General features: G+C 41.1%; 1 protein-coding gene across 7 annotated transcripts in view; it reads left to right on the top strand.

Annotated features, from left to right (window-relative positions):
• The window catches only part of PLD1 (phospholipase D1, phosphatidylcholine-specific), a 227,294-nt gene that overhangs the window by 194,896 nt on the left and 17,423 nt on the right, over positions 1-14,975 (top strand). For all 7 annotated transcript variants that reach the window (XM_010835253.1, XM_010835254.1, XM_010835249.1 and 4 more), the window contains 2 exons: positions 2,815-2,949; positions 12,514-12,667. In XM_010835253.1, the coding sequence (XP_010833555.1) occupies positions 2,815-2,949; positions 12,514-12,667 (289 nt within the window). The remainder of the gene's footprint in view (positions 1-2,814; positions 2,950-12,513; positions 12,668-14,975) is intronic.

Here is a 14,975-nt window from a genome sequence, read left to right as displayed (position 1 = left end):
CAGGGACGGGGGAGCCCGGTGGGCTGCTGTCTATGGGGTCGCACAGAGTCGGACACGACTGAAGCGACTTAGCAGCAGATAGTTATAAGCCTCCCCTACACTCAGGTTACCAGGAATTCACTCGGTTTTCTTCTAACACCTGTATGGTTTCATATGCTTACATTTTCATCTCTGATTTATTTAGAGTTTTTATGATTGCTGGGAGGAATGTATATAATTTTTATCTCTTTGGAATAGCGATGCAATTATATTAGCACCTTTTCTTCAAAAGCCCTTTTCCTAGAGCTACAACCTTTATCATATGCAAAATTTCCATACTTACTTGGGTCTATTTCTGGACTTTCAATTTCAGACACTGGTTTGGCTGTCTATGTACCAGTTCTCCACTGTTTTAATTATACAGACTTTATAGTATGTGTTAATATCAGATATGGGAAGGGTTATCTATAAATGGAGGAACCTCTATATATTACCTGTGAAAAAATTTCTTTCCAAGATACCTAAATGTAATAGGTTCACTGAGTAACATCAACAGCAAAATAGAAAACATCAGTAATACCTGGAAACTTCAGTAAATGAAACATGAACTACCATTGATTCTATCAGCATGCTTCAGATTCTCTTATAAAAATTTATATTCTCCTTCTATAAGAATCTGTGATGCTTTGGTTCCACTCCATTTATTCTTAGTATCACACTTAGCTTATCTAGGACAACTGCTGTGTGAGACGGGACCATAAAATCTCGTGACTAACACTCACGCCAGAGTAATGATTATGGGTTGGTTTGATATGGAATACAGTTCTTATCACATAAATGACCTTCACACGATGAGAGGGCTACATTTTAAAGTACAAACCTGGTACTTCTTGCTCTGAAATAAATTCTCCAAGGTCAAACGTACTTAGGATTTTTTTTGTTTCCCTAATTTTCAATGATTTAGAAGGAGGGATATTATTTAACTGCCAACATTTTTACTTAGCCAAAGTCTGTAAAATTTTAACTGCTGCTTTGCCCTGAGTTTGCTACTAAGTATGTATAAACACCAGATAGTTTGAGCTTACGTCTTGCATCTGATTTAAGCAGCAGCAAGGTGTTGGGGCTTCCCTCGTGGTCCAGTGGTTAAGAATCTGCCATCTAAACCCTCTTACACTGTTGGTGGGAATGCAAACTAGTACAGCCACTATGAAGAACAGTGTGGAGACTCCTTAAAAAACTGGAAATAGAACTGACATACAACCCAGCAATCCCACTGCTGGGCATACACATCAAGGAAATCAGAATTGAAAGAGACACGTGTACCCCAGTGTTCATTGCAGCACTGTTTATGATAGCCAGGACATGGAAGCAACCTAGATGTCCATTGGCAGATGAATGGATAAGAAAGCTGTGGTACATGTACACAATGGAGTATTACTCAGCTATTAAAAAGAATGCATTTGAATCAGTTCTAATGAATTGGATGAAACTGGAGCCTATTATACAGAGTGAAGTAAGCCAGAAAGAAAAACACCAATACAGTATATTAATGCATATATACGGAATTTAGAAAGATGGTAACCATGACCCTATATCAGATCAGATCAGATCAGTCATTCAGTCATGTCCGACTCTTTGTGACCCCATGAATTGCAGCACGCCAGGCCTCCCTGTCCATCACCAACTCCCGGAGTTCACTCAGACTCATGTCCATCAAGTCAGTGATGCCATCCAGCCATCTCATCCTCTGTCGTCCCCTTCTCCTCTTGCCTCCAATCCCTCCCAGCATCAGAGTCTTTTCCAGTGAGTCAACTCTTCGAATGAGGTGGCCAATCAAGACAGCAAAAGAGACACAGATGTAAAGAACAGACTTTTGGACTCTGTGGGAGAAGGCGAGGGTGGGACGATTTGAGAGAATAGCATTGAAACATGTATATTATCATATGTGAAATAGATTGCCAGTCCAGGTTAATGAGACAGGGTGCTCTGGGCTGGTGCACTGGGATGATCCTGAGGGATGGAATGGGGAGGGAGGTGGGAGGGGAGTTCAGGATGGGGAACACATGTACACCCATGGCTGATTCATGTGAATGTATGGCAAAACCCACCACAATATTGTAAAGTAATTAGCCTCCAATTAAAATTTTTTTTAATGGCAAAAAGAATAAATAAAATAAAATTGTATTAAAAAAAAAAAGAATCTGTCATCCAATGCAGGAGATGCGGGTTTGATCCCTGGTTGGGAAACTAAGATCCCACATGCTGCAGATCGACTAAGCCCATGTGCTGCAACTAATAAGCTCATGAGCCACAAATAGAGAGAAGCCCACACACCACAATGAAAAAAATCCCACAAGATGCAATGAAGATCCCAAGTATTGCAACTAAGACCTGATGCAGGCAAATAAGTAAATTTTTAAAAATAACAGAATAAACAGCAGCAGGTGTCAATCCAGACAGATGCAAATCTTAGGTTGTCCCACTGTGGCTATACTTGAGTTATCACTCTTCAGTAGTTACTCAATAAATCCTTAAAATAAAATGTTCATATTTGAATTTATTTGGGGACCTAGCATTGGGGATTCATAGAAATCACTTCAATAAGATATTTTGAAATTATATCTCCATTTATATTAGCAGTATAAAACTCTTCAGAAAGTAAAAATAGATCCTACATGCATTCTAAAATTATATACACACACATACATATATATGTTACACAATCTATTCTTAACCTGTTGAAGTGGTATATTTGTTTTGAAAGACAGTAAAATCTAAGATGCCTTTATTGAGCTTGGTTGTATTAATTTTAGTGATTTCTTGTTTAATTTACAGTTGGCAATCAGTGGATAAATTATATATCCTTCTGTGGTCTTAGAACACATGCAGAGCTTGAAGGAAACCTAGTCACTGAGCTTATCTATGTCCACAGCAAGTTGCTAATTGCTGATGACAACACTGTTATTATTGGTAAGTACTTGGTCTCTAATTGTGTTCCTTGTCAGTTGACTTACCTGATGCAAAAATCATTCTTTTTATTCCTTTGAAGCTTCCTTTGCAGTTGAGAGTATCAGTATCTAAAACATTTCTGAAGCAATCTTTTTCGCTTATGTCTTTTCTAATCCCTGTTTTTATCTGTGAAGTAACAGAGGCACAGAACAATTAAATGGCCATTGTGCAAATTACAGTGTCCAGAGACAGCAGTCTAACCCAGCAGTGCAGTAATCAGTCTGCGCTCATTAATTCTTTATTATTCCCTTTTTAAGAATTTTGAACAAAAGTGCCTAGATTTCAGGGCTAGAAGGGAGAGGTTTGGGAAGGGAAGTGTGTCATAAATGAGTATCTGGTAGCCTGGTAGTACTTTGTATGTGCTCCCACCACATCCACCTAACCAATACCTCAGATCCAAGGTTCTTGCAAGAGTCAGAATCGGAAGGATGTTAAACTATCACTACATCTATGCTTGGAGCTTCCCTGGTGGCTCAATGGTAAAGAACTGGCCTGCCAATGCAGGAGATGTGGGTTTGATCCCTGGATTGGGAAGATCCCTTGGAGAAGGAAATGGCAACCCACTCCAGTATTCTTGCCTGGGAAATCCCATGGACAGAGGAGCCTGCCAGGCCACAGTCCATGGGGTCACAAAAGAGTTAGATGCAACTGAGCAACTATCCAACAGCAACAACAATGTCTATGCTTACCATTTTTCCCCTGGAGTCAGTATTTTGGATGTTACTAATCTGGTGTGCTGCGATTCATGGGGTTGCAAAGAGTCGGACACGACTAAGTGACTGAACTGAACTGAACTGAATCAGGGTACAGGGTAGACCAGCTTGTGTAGTAATAATACAATGTAGCCCTAGACTGAGGTCTGCAGTCTTCTCCCGCAGCTCTCACCCCATGGACAGATTCAGGGGTGTTACTGGTTGTACTTCTACCCAGATTAGAACAGCCTGCTGAGAAGGGTGGGTTTGCAGCTCCATTCTTTTGTACACCTGGAAAGCTTCATTTTCCCATCGTGGGGTTGGTTTGCCTTCTAATATCATGTTACATGAACATTGAAAGGTCAAGATGAGAAAATGAGTATTAATAACCAGCCAGATAAATGAATTGACAAGGGTGAGGGGATGTTCCTTAAGAGATATGCTGTGTCCCACGGTTGGGCATTCCACTCATCTGTTTTCAATGACATGTAGTCTCTCAGCTATAAGATATCTATTCTTTAAGAAACTAAGTGTCATGGAGTGTTCTGGAAAAAATTTGACAGTAAATATGCCTTTTCCATTTCTATCCTCCACTGAGAAAAGAAAGAAAAATCTCATACCTAGGAGTAATGAGACTGTCTTCTCTGGAACATGATTTGAAAAGAAAGAAAAGCAGTTCTGAAGCCAGAAAATATGTAGATCACAGTGTGGTGATACACACACACACACACACACACTGTCTCTCTCTCTCTCTCTCTCTTTGGGCCTTTAAGAGAAATATCCGTGTCTTTATAATCTCTTGCCCAATAGGGATCAGAGCCCTTTAAGGATTCATTTCTTCCCCTATCTCCCCTAATAAACAGGTTTTCTCTTATTTCCCCAAGCTATTCTTGTCTTTGCCTCTTTAGAAGCTAATCTCAGAATATTTTTATCTTCAAATTGACAGTGACAATAAGGAAAGGGAAAATACTGATGCTTGTTGAAATGGAAAAACAAACAAACAAAGCCAGATGAAAGTCAGTTGATCTCTTTAGGGAGATTTCAGAATTCTTGAAGTAAAAATTGACAGATGTAAATATTTTCCTTTTAAAAGTCTTTTCGACTTTCAACCTGCTTTACTTTTACATCAAGTATAAATGCAAAGTAGTTTTTAGTATCTGAGTTAAATAAATCTGTAGAGTTTTTGACTTACTTTATAGAAAGGTCTTTAAACTCTCAAAGGCTACAATTTATTTAGACTAGCAATAATTGATTCTTTTTGCATACAGTTATTATCTACTTTCTTGAAACTGAAGATGTGACTTTGAGAGTATGAGAAGTCTCACTTGCTAGTCTTTAAGGGCTGGATTTCTTTTTCTTCTTCCCCAGGGCAGGACAGATTTTCCCCAAAAAAATCCATGGAAAAATCCACGTATACTTTTGTTCTTTTCACCTCTGTGGGAACTCTGGAAGAAACAGGCTTGTTGTTGCTGCTCTCAGACATTTGGCCTGTTTAAGTTCATAACACAGAGAACAATGTTTAAAATTCTCAAAGAGGAACTTGAGAAATTAGGTTGAGGATATTTTACAGGTGTTAAGTCATTAAGAGCTTTAAAGAAGTTAAAGTAACCTGTGATTAAATTTTCTAACATGGCAGACTTAATCCAGAAATACTGAATAATCTATTGTAAGAAAAATGACTAAATGGTTTATCCTTATTTTTTCTTCACAAGGAAATACTTGGTTTCTCACACTGAGATCTCTTTCATGTATAGCTTTAATTATGTTTTACCCCCGGTGGCCCTGTTGGTTCTAAAATCTGTGACCAAGTCCAGTTTTCTAATTCATCTTATTGGCATGTAACTGAACTAACAGTTATTTTCTTTCCTAAATAAAACAAGGCTATCCTTAAGTAGAAGTTAAGTCTATCCTGTTAACTAAATGAATTGATTTTTTTTCTTTCTTTTGGTTTCACTAATTCACTGCATGGGCTTCCCAGGGAGCACGAGTGGTAAAGAACCTGCCTGCCAATGCAGGAGACATAAGAGATGTTGGTTTGATCCCTGGGTCGAAAGATCCCCTGGAGGAGGGCATGGCAACCCACTCCAGTATTATTACCTGGAGAATCCCACGGACAGAGGAGCCTGGCGGGCTGCTATGCATTGGGTCACAAAGAGTTGGACATGACCGAAGTGGTTTAGCTCACACGTGCATTCCACTGCACATCACAGTAGGGAAATAGCACATGCTCACACAGCGCCACTGCCCTGCCCACCTCATGGACTACAGGGGAGGCAGGTATTCTTTTCACCAAACCCCGGAACCACTGGGATGGATACTGATGAACTGGTGCTGAGAGGCAGTCAGCAAGGGTGATATGTGGGAAACCCCATGGAGGGAATGGATCTCGGTGCTTAAAGGCAGGCTTCAGTAAGTGTCTGTAGTTGAAAGGCTACCCCGGTAAAGAGCGAGTCCCATGAGTCACAACCCTGACTGCCTTAGGATTGCCTAGTGGCTTTTTGTTGTTGTTGTTTTTCGTGGACTATTCTTTTTTAATTAATGTATTATATATAGTAAATGGCACAAAACTTCAGTGTACAGCTTAATGAATATTCACATATGTTTACATTTATGTAATCACCACCCAGAACAAGATACAGAATATTTCCATCACTCTGATAGGAGTCTTCCTATCTCCACTCAGTTAATTAGATGTTTTCACTGTCACCACAGAACAATTTTGAACACAGATGGGTTTGAGTTCAGATAAATGGAACTGTCATTTAGGGGAAAGTTTATTCATGTCTGCAGTTTACTTTCAAATAGATCCTCTCCCCCTCAAAAAGAAAGTTGGGTTAATTGATAAAAGAATGGAGTGATATTAGGAGAAAATACTAATAATGCCTGGTTCCTACTTCCAGAAACTGTGATTAATTGGTCTGGTTTAGGGCCCAGGTATCAAGGCTTTTTTGCTTTCTGTTTTTGTTTTGGCACCATTATCTTTTGAAAGCTTCCTAGATGATGCTCCTGTGCAGCCAAGCTGAGAACTCCTGAACTGGAGGCACAGGGAACAAAGCAGTTAGAAAGTACTGAGTCGCCCACTAAGGACTTCCCTGGAGGTCCAGTGGTTAAGACCCTGCACTTCCAATGCAGGGAGTATGGGTTTGATCCCTAGTGGGAGAGCTAGGATCCCATATGCCGCATGGTGCAGCCAAAAATAAACAAGTGAATTAATTAAAACACATAGGCCTAAGTAGGGTAGAGTTGGTGTATTAGTTGTCTATTACTGCTGTAGAAAATGACCACAAACTTAGTGACTTGAAACAGCACAAAATTATTATCTAAAAGTTATGTAGGTTAGAAGTCCAACATAGATCTCTCTGGGTTAAAATCAAGATGTCAGCAGGGCTGTGTTCCTTCTAGAAGCCTCCCAGATAGAGCTAGTATAAAGAACCTGCCTGCCAATGCAAAAGATGTAAGAGATGCAGGTTCGATCCCTGGGTCGCAACCCACTCCACTATTCTTGCCTGGAGAATCTCATGGACAGAGGAGCCTGGTGGGCTACAGTCCGTGGGGTCACAAAGAGTAGGACAACACTGAAGCAATTTAGCACAAAGGAGAATCCATTTCCTTGCCTTTTCCAGCTTTGAGTGGCCACCCTCATTCCGTGGTTCATGGTCCCTTTCTTCTGTCTTTGAAGGCAGCAATGTTACATCTCTCTGAAAGTCCTCAAAGTGTCAACCCATTCTTCTGTAACCACATCTCTCTCTGAATTCCCTTTACTTTTAAAGACTCTTGTGATTATACTGAACACCTAGATAATCTAGGATAATGTCCTTATTTTTATGGTCAGCTGATTAGCACCATCTATTAATTCCATCTGCAGCCTTAATTCCCCTTTACCATGTAACATAACATACCAACTTTGGGTATTATGACATAGTCATCTCTAGGGGTCATTATTCTGTCTATCACAGGAGAATTAACAATTTTTTAAACAAGACATTTAAAAAAAGCAAAATCACAAAGGAAATGATAGATAAATCTAACTGCATTAAAATTCAGAACTTTATTCATGAAAATATGCTATATAAGTAAAATAAAATGATAAACCACGAACTGAAAAAAGAGTATTTGCAACACACTTAATACTCTTTGTGACTCCATGGACTGTAGCCCACCAGGCTCCTCTGTCCCTGGGGATTCTCCAGGCAAGAATACTGGAGTGGGTTGCCTTGCCCTCCTCCAGGAGATCTTCCTAACCCAGGGATTGAACCCAGGTCTCCTGCATTGCAGGCAGATTCTTTACCTTCTGAGCCACCAGGGAAGCCCATTCAAAAAATAAAGAACTCAATCAACAAGGAAAGACAATATCCAAAGAAAGATGGGCAGAGGAATTGTATAGGAGCACCCCCAAAAGGACATACCTGAGTCCCATAATATATGAAAGATATTCATCCTCATTAATATGGTAATGAGGAAAAGAGCAGGTTTTCAAAATACCAATTGGCAAAAATCAAAAACTGGACAGTCCAAGTGCTGGCAATACTAAGCAACACCAGGGACCCATTCTTGTGCACAGAGCCCCGTGAAACTCCCACATGTGCACATCAGGAAACATATACACATCGATGTAGAACTTAACTGTGTATCACAGCAAAACTCTGGAATCTCCCAAACACCCGTTAACAGTAGAAAGAATAAGTAGATGTGTGGGTGCTCATTTAAGGAAAATAATGCATTACAATATGTATAAGATAAATCCCAAAGATATGATGTTGAATGAAAGAAGCCAGTCTCCAAAGATTATCTACTATATAGTTCTATTTACACAAATTAAAAATAAGCCTAAAGTAAACTTGTTTGTTTAGGAAAACATCATCCTAACATGATGAACACAAAATTCTATATAAAGTTTCTCTCCTGGGATGGGAAGGACTTCCATGGGAAGGTAGCTGAGGACTTCTGGAATGTGGTAATGTTCTGTTTTTCAGCTTGGATAATAAATTCAATGATTTTCTAAAGTCATTACCTAAATTGTACTTATAAGTTTTCATATACTCTTTTCTATTTTGCTATATTTCACAGTATTTAAAAAGTTCCTAATAGGCTTAGAAAAGGTCATTTTCCAAAATTTAAGTGGTTTTAAATTATTGAGACAGTGTCCTAATAAACCAAGGGATTGCAGTCACCATAAAAATACAGAGTACATTTGTTGAAAACAATTCAAATTCTAAGGACTCACATAGAGTAAAAGGTCAAAATTCCCCTAGTGTCTCCTTCCCTTTGCCGGAAAGCACTCACCACCCTTAACCCTTCAGTGTGTATCTTCCTAGAATCCTTGCCCGCTCTTCTTCCTCATATTTTCTGTAGAAATGGGTTAATACTATAGCCTGCTATTCTGAATTTGATTTTCACAATATGGGAATGTTTAACAACAAAAAGGGAGATATATTTACATCCATCAATATCTCATTTTTAGTATCTCATTTATTAAATTCATCTGAAGTTTTCTCTTCCCCTTCTCCACATTCCTAATAAGTAGTAGCCAACTCACTTATCCTGGCTTCCCTGATGGCTCAGTGGGTAAAGAATCTGCCTACAGTGCAGGAAACATAGGAGACGCGGGTTCAATCCCTCAGTCTGGAAGATCCCCTGGAGGATTCCAGTATTCTTGCCTAGGATATTCCATGGTCAGAGGAGCCTGGTGGGCTACAGCCCAAAGGGTCGCAAAGAGTCAAACACGACTGAGCATGAGCCCAAGACAAGCACAACTCACTTATCCAGTGTGGGTGAGAGGAAGTGCCCTGGGAAACTCCTGATGGACCCTGGAAGTACAAGAAAACACACCCTCTAAGAATTCTAGTTCAGAATGCCAGGAATGCACTCCTCTGCTGGCGAGTGTGGGGCCCACAGTGCTGGGAGGGAGTCTAGGGGGACCGGTGTGAAAATGTGTGTGTGTGTGTATATGCCTATGTGTGTGTGTATATGCCTATGTGTGTAGGAGGGCTCATATACTCAGGCTGCCAGACAGTGAAGAGCAATGTCTTCCCAATTCAGCAGCCCCGGCCCAACAGCGGCCTCTGCTGGGAACATGTGATAGTGACGTCCCAGCACTACTGTATTTGGTGTCTGCGTCTTTGAGACCTCGTGGACTGTATAGCTGGAGAAGGCAATGGCACCCCACTCCAGTACTCTTGCCTGGAAAATCCCATGGACCAAGGAGCCTGGTAGGCTGCAGTCCACAGGGTTGCTAAGAGTCGGACACGACTGAGCGACTTCACTTTCACTTTTCACTTTCATGCATTGGAGAAGGAAATGGCAACCCACTCCAGTGTTCTTGCCTGGAGAATCCCAGGGACGGCGGAGCCTGGTGGGCTGCCGTCCATGGGGTCACACAGAATCGGACATGACTGAAGCGACTTAGCAGCAGCAGCAGCAGAACTGTATAGCCCGCCAGACTCTTCTTCCATGGAATTTTCCAGACAAAAATAGTGGAGTGTGTTGCCATTTCCTACTCCAGGGGATCTTCACAACCCAGGGATCTAACCAGTGTCTCCTGCTTGGCAGGAGGATACTTTACCACTGAGCCACCTTTTAAGCCCCAAAGCAGCACTTGGGGGACCTTACTCCTCACTCCTGACCGTTTACACACCTGGGTAAGGGGCAGTTCACGCAGAGAGGAGGCTTCTTTGCTACAAATGCTATGTGCTAGCAAATCTCCCCCTCCTGAGGCAGGTTCTCTAGTGCAGATATTATCCGGGTAACAGTATCTGATAATAATGCCAATAATACTTAGAATTTGTGGAGCAGTTTATAGATCAGTAAGTGCTTTCACGTGGGTCTTATTTAATGCTCACAACAACCCGACAAGGTCTATATTATGATCTTGACTTATAAAAGATTAAATTAACCTGAGAAAGATTAAATAACTTTGTCCAAATTAATGCTGGGCCAAATGTCAAGCCCAAAGACAAATTTTATAGTGTTATTTGTCTGCAATAGAGGAGGCAAATTTTATAGTGTGATTAAAATGTAAGTGTATGTGTAAAAGTTGATTTGTCACTAACAAAACAACATTTTTCGAAGGTGGGGCTCACCTTACAGCACCCTAGTAGTGCTCCCAAATTTCTGTGAGGTGTTCCATCCTTTCTCTGTCACCCAGAGTCCCTGTAGGGCACTATTCATATCCGCAGTTATCATAGATTTGTATGTTAATTATGTGACAATATTGTGGCAAGGGCTTCCCAGGTGCACCAGTGGTAAAGAACCCTTCTGCCAGTTCTGCTGCTGCTGCTAAGTCACTGCAGTCATGTCCGACTCTGTTCGACCCCATGGATGGCAGCCCACCAGGCTTCCCCGTTCCTGGGATTCTCCAGGCAAGAACACTGGAGTGGGTTGCCAGTTCCTCCTCCAGTGCATGAAAGTGAAAAGTGAAAGTGAAGTTGCTCAGTCGTGTCCAACTATTCATGACCCCATGGACTGCTGCCTACTAGGCTCCTCCATCCATGGGAGTTTCCAGGCAAGAGTACTGGAGTGGGTCTTGAGGAGCCTGGCGAGCTACAGTCCATGGGGTCACAAAGTCACAACTGAAGTGGCTTAGCATGCATGCATGCATGCAATATTGTGGCAAACAGCAGTGAAGTCTCTTTAGGAGGAGCCAGCTTCCTCTCATGTCTAGCATCCTGCCATTTGGGCTTGGGGCAGGGCTGCTAACACCTTCCACCCTGATGGCCCCCATCACAGAGGGTAACCTCGAGCTCCTGTTCAACCTGACCCTTCTGCTCTGAGTCTGCAGAAGCAGTGGAGTGTGGGGCTAGAGCAAGAGGGGCAAGAAGGAAAAAGAGAATCAGGCAGGCCCTTCTGTAGTTTGTAGAATACCTCAAGGATTCAAAATGGATCCTTGATGATTAACGCAGAAAAAGTAACAATACATGACAGGAACGCAGAAGATACACATTGAACTAATATTCAAATACATGTGAAAGTTGACATTCTCAGCTCATTTGGATTTAAAAATAGAATGGAGAGAAGTTGATACAGAAGCCATTGGTGTCCCTCTCAAGTGAGGCAAGAGAATGGAAACCCATAGCCACTAATGATAGTCTGTATTTGAGAGTGGATTATATTGCTGTGAAGGTCTTCTTGGGTTTTGACATCTATAATTATATGACCATGAGTTAAAGTCTGCAGAATTTAATTATTAAGCATAAAAGCTAACTGAACTGAACTGATAAGCATTCTTGTTTCTTTGTGTGCTTAATGATTGTATCAGTCAGAATCCCTTGAGCCACAAGATAGAAAATTCAGCTAGAGGTATGTGAAACAATAGGAAAGATAAGGTAAGAAGGTAAGAAGTTCTAGAGTTGGCTAATTCAGTGACTTAAAGACCCAGAGTCTTTCTTCTTTCTGCTCTGCTGTCTTTAATTTATCTGTTTGTCCTCTTGGTTACAAAAGAGCTGCTACAGCTCCTAGAATCCTGTTTCCATACAACCCTTCAAGCCAGAGTATCCAAAGACTGGAAGAGACATCCTGTTCTTGTGTCTGTTAATAAGAAGTAGAAAACTTTCTCAGAAGCCCCTGGCAGATTTGCCTTCATGTTTCAATGGCTAGAATCATGACAAGTGCCCATTTCTAAGCAGTCACTGGCAGAAATAATGTCATGACCATGGCTGACTTAGACTGACCGAGATTCACCCCTGGGTTAGGGAGGTCACTGCTTCCCTAGAGCACCACACCTCTTGATAACCAAACAAAATGAGGGCTTATTTAGCAAGGAAGAATCAATTCTGGAGGATAAGTGAGTGTCTCCCTCGACAAGAAAATGGTTCAGTTGCACTGTTTCTCCTTATAGGCTCTGCCAACATAAATGACCGAAGCATGCTGGGAAAGCGAGACAGTGAAATGGCTGTCATTGTGCAGGACACGGAGACAGTCCCTTCGGTAATGGATGGAAAAGAGTACCAAGCTGGTCGATTTGCCCAAGGACTTCGGCTTCAATGCTTTCGGTGGGTCTCTGAAGCTGGGTGTCCCTCTGCGGTAGGCACTGCGACCCAGCCCAGCCTCTTAACTCTCAGCACACCTGCCATCTCCAGGTTCTTCTTTTTTCAAAACAGTGTCCCCAGAATGCAGGATGTGGTGCAAAATGGCTTTGTGTGGGGCACAAACATTTCCTATTTTAATAGCTTTTATTATTTTTGTGTGTAAAAAAAAAAAACTAGCATTTTAAATCTATTAATAGATTTAGGACCAAGTCAAGCCACCTAGTGTCTAATTTAAGTTTTTTATAGTAAGTCCACTTTTAGAAATTGAAATGGTTCTGGTGATACAAGGCTATGATTTTTAAAATCACTAAAGGAGGATGCTAGAGATTACTGCTGTTAAATTTAAATGCAGAAACTTCAGTTCTCAGATTTGAGATGACTCCAGACATAGAAGATTCCTGATCTTCTACAGGAAGATGTGAGTTTTAAACAAATCTGTGGTCCAGCGGAGAGAGCATTGGGCTGAGAACCAAGGATTGTGTGGCCCTAAATGAGTCCTTCATTCAATTAAATGTCACTCAGAACTTTCCTAGGCATGGCTCTAACCGGACCCATCCCAGCCCCTGTATTCCAGTGTCGATGGAAAGAGTGATCCTTCGAGAACCTAACTCAGATCCTGTCACTTCCCTGTTCCCTCCACAATGGCTTCTTTATTTTTTTCCGAATGGCTTCTTATCTCCTCTCCCTCCTCCCCCGTCACTACAGACACACTGAGCTCCCACCATCTATGGAACACCCCAGCCACCCTCCCCCCGTAAGCTTTTTCAGGAAGTCCACAATTGTATGATTCTAGAATCTGCCTGCAATGCAGAAGACCCCGGTTTCATCCCTGGGTCAGGAAGATCCCCTGGAGAAGGAAATGGCAACCCACTCCAGTATTCTTGCCCTGGAGAATCCCATGGACAGAAGAGTCTGGTGGGCTACAGTCCACAGGGTCACACAGAGTTGGACAGGACTGAGTGACGGAAGCACACACAGAGAACTATATTGGCCAGGCTGGGATTTCAGTGTGGTCTCTGCAGTGAGATCGAGACAAGTGCCCCCAGTTAAAGGTGGTACTTTAAGCTTCCTGGTGAAAGGCGGCACACACACGGTTGCAGGGCTGTTGCTGTCACCTTTCCCATGTTAACAGTCACTTCTGGAAAATGACTCACTGGCAGACAAGCACACCACCAGCCCTTACCTCCTGCAAACGCTGGAGGCCCTTCCTTCCTACCCACTCCAGACTCCGGCTTTTGAGAACCAATCTTCAGTTCACTCTGCTCCCTCTGCCTCAGGAACTCAGCAAATTCATCCCTCAGAATATGTCAGACCTCTCTTTTTATTCACGTTTGTTACTAATTGTTTTGCCAGTAAGATTTTTTTTCTGATTATTGATATTTCAACTAGCTTCTAATGTTAATTTGTTTTGTTTAGAGGGGAGAGTTTAAAATCAGCACCCTGTTAATCAACCCATTGATTGCCTTCTGCAGGTTATATAGGGAAACAAATATTTCCTCCTGTAAACTAGAGATAAATGTCATACCTTTTCAGTTCCATGAGAACTTAAGTATTCTCTTTAAAGGTGTGGGCTTCTTTATAAATTTCTAAATGTATAATAATTATAGAGGCAGAGAGCTCTGATTTCAACATATTTTCATTAGAGAAAATTTGGCAAACACAGAAAAGCAATAAGAAAATTAAGTTTTATCTGTAATCCCACCATCCAGGGCTAATAATTTTAACATGGTGTGTATATCATTCCACTTTTTTCTATACATAAATATCACTGTGTTGTATTTCTTTTTTAAAACATAATTGGGTTCTTGTAGTTCCACAAAGTTCTTTATTATTTAAACAATGTTGCACACACTTTTCCATGTCATTGTGTTCTATAACATTTAATAGCTACATTGTGTTACATTTAATGTCCGCATTGTATCACATCATATGAGTATGCCATAATTTCTTTAAGGAGAACCTCAGTAACACACAGATTTATCACTGATTTACACAAGTGGGTGTGGTTGTACATAGCATCTTGCTCACCTTCTTAATTGTTTCCTTAACTAAATCCTAACCTTGGAATTTCTAGCCAAAGGAAGTGTGTAGTTTCCTTTGCCCTCTGACATCATATTGTATCTCTAACAATGTTTTAGAGGGCTTTTTCCTCCCATCTTTTCTGAATTGTTATTTTATTTAATCTTTGCCGATTTGCTGGGTTTCAAAATGAATTCCCGTTTTTTTTTTAATGTGCAATTTGAGAGTTTAGAAATGTATCCATTACCCATTT

The sequence above is a fragment of the Bison bison genome, unplaced genomic scaffold (genome assembly GCF_000754665.1).
Source record: "Bison bison bison isolate TAMUID 2011002044 unplaced genomic scaffold, Bison_UMD1.0 scf7180017864040, whole genome shotgun sequence".
Classification (NCBI taxonomy): domain Eukaryota; kingdom Metazoa; phylum Chordata; class Mammalia; order Artiodactyla; family Bovidae; genus Bison; species Bison bison.
The sequence above is the reverse complement of the archived record's forward strand: the minus strand, read 5'-3'. Positions and strand labels throughout refer to the sequence as shown.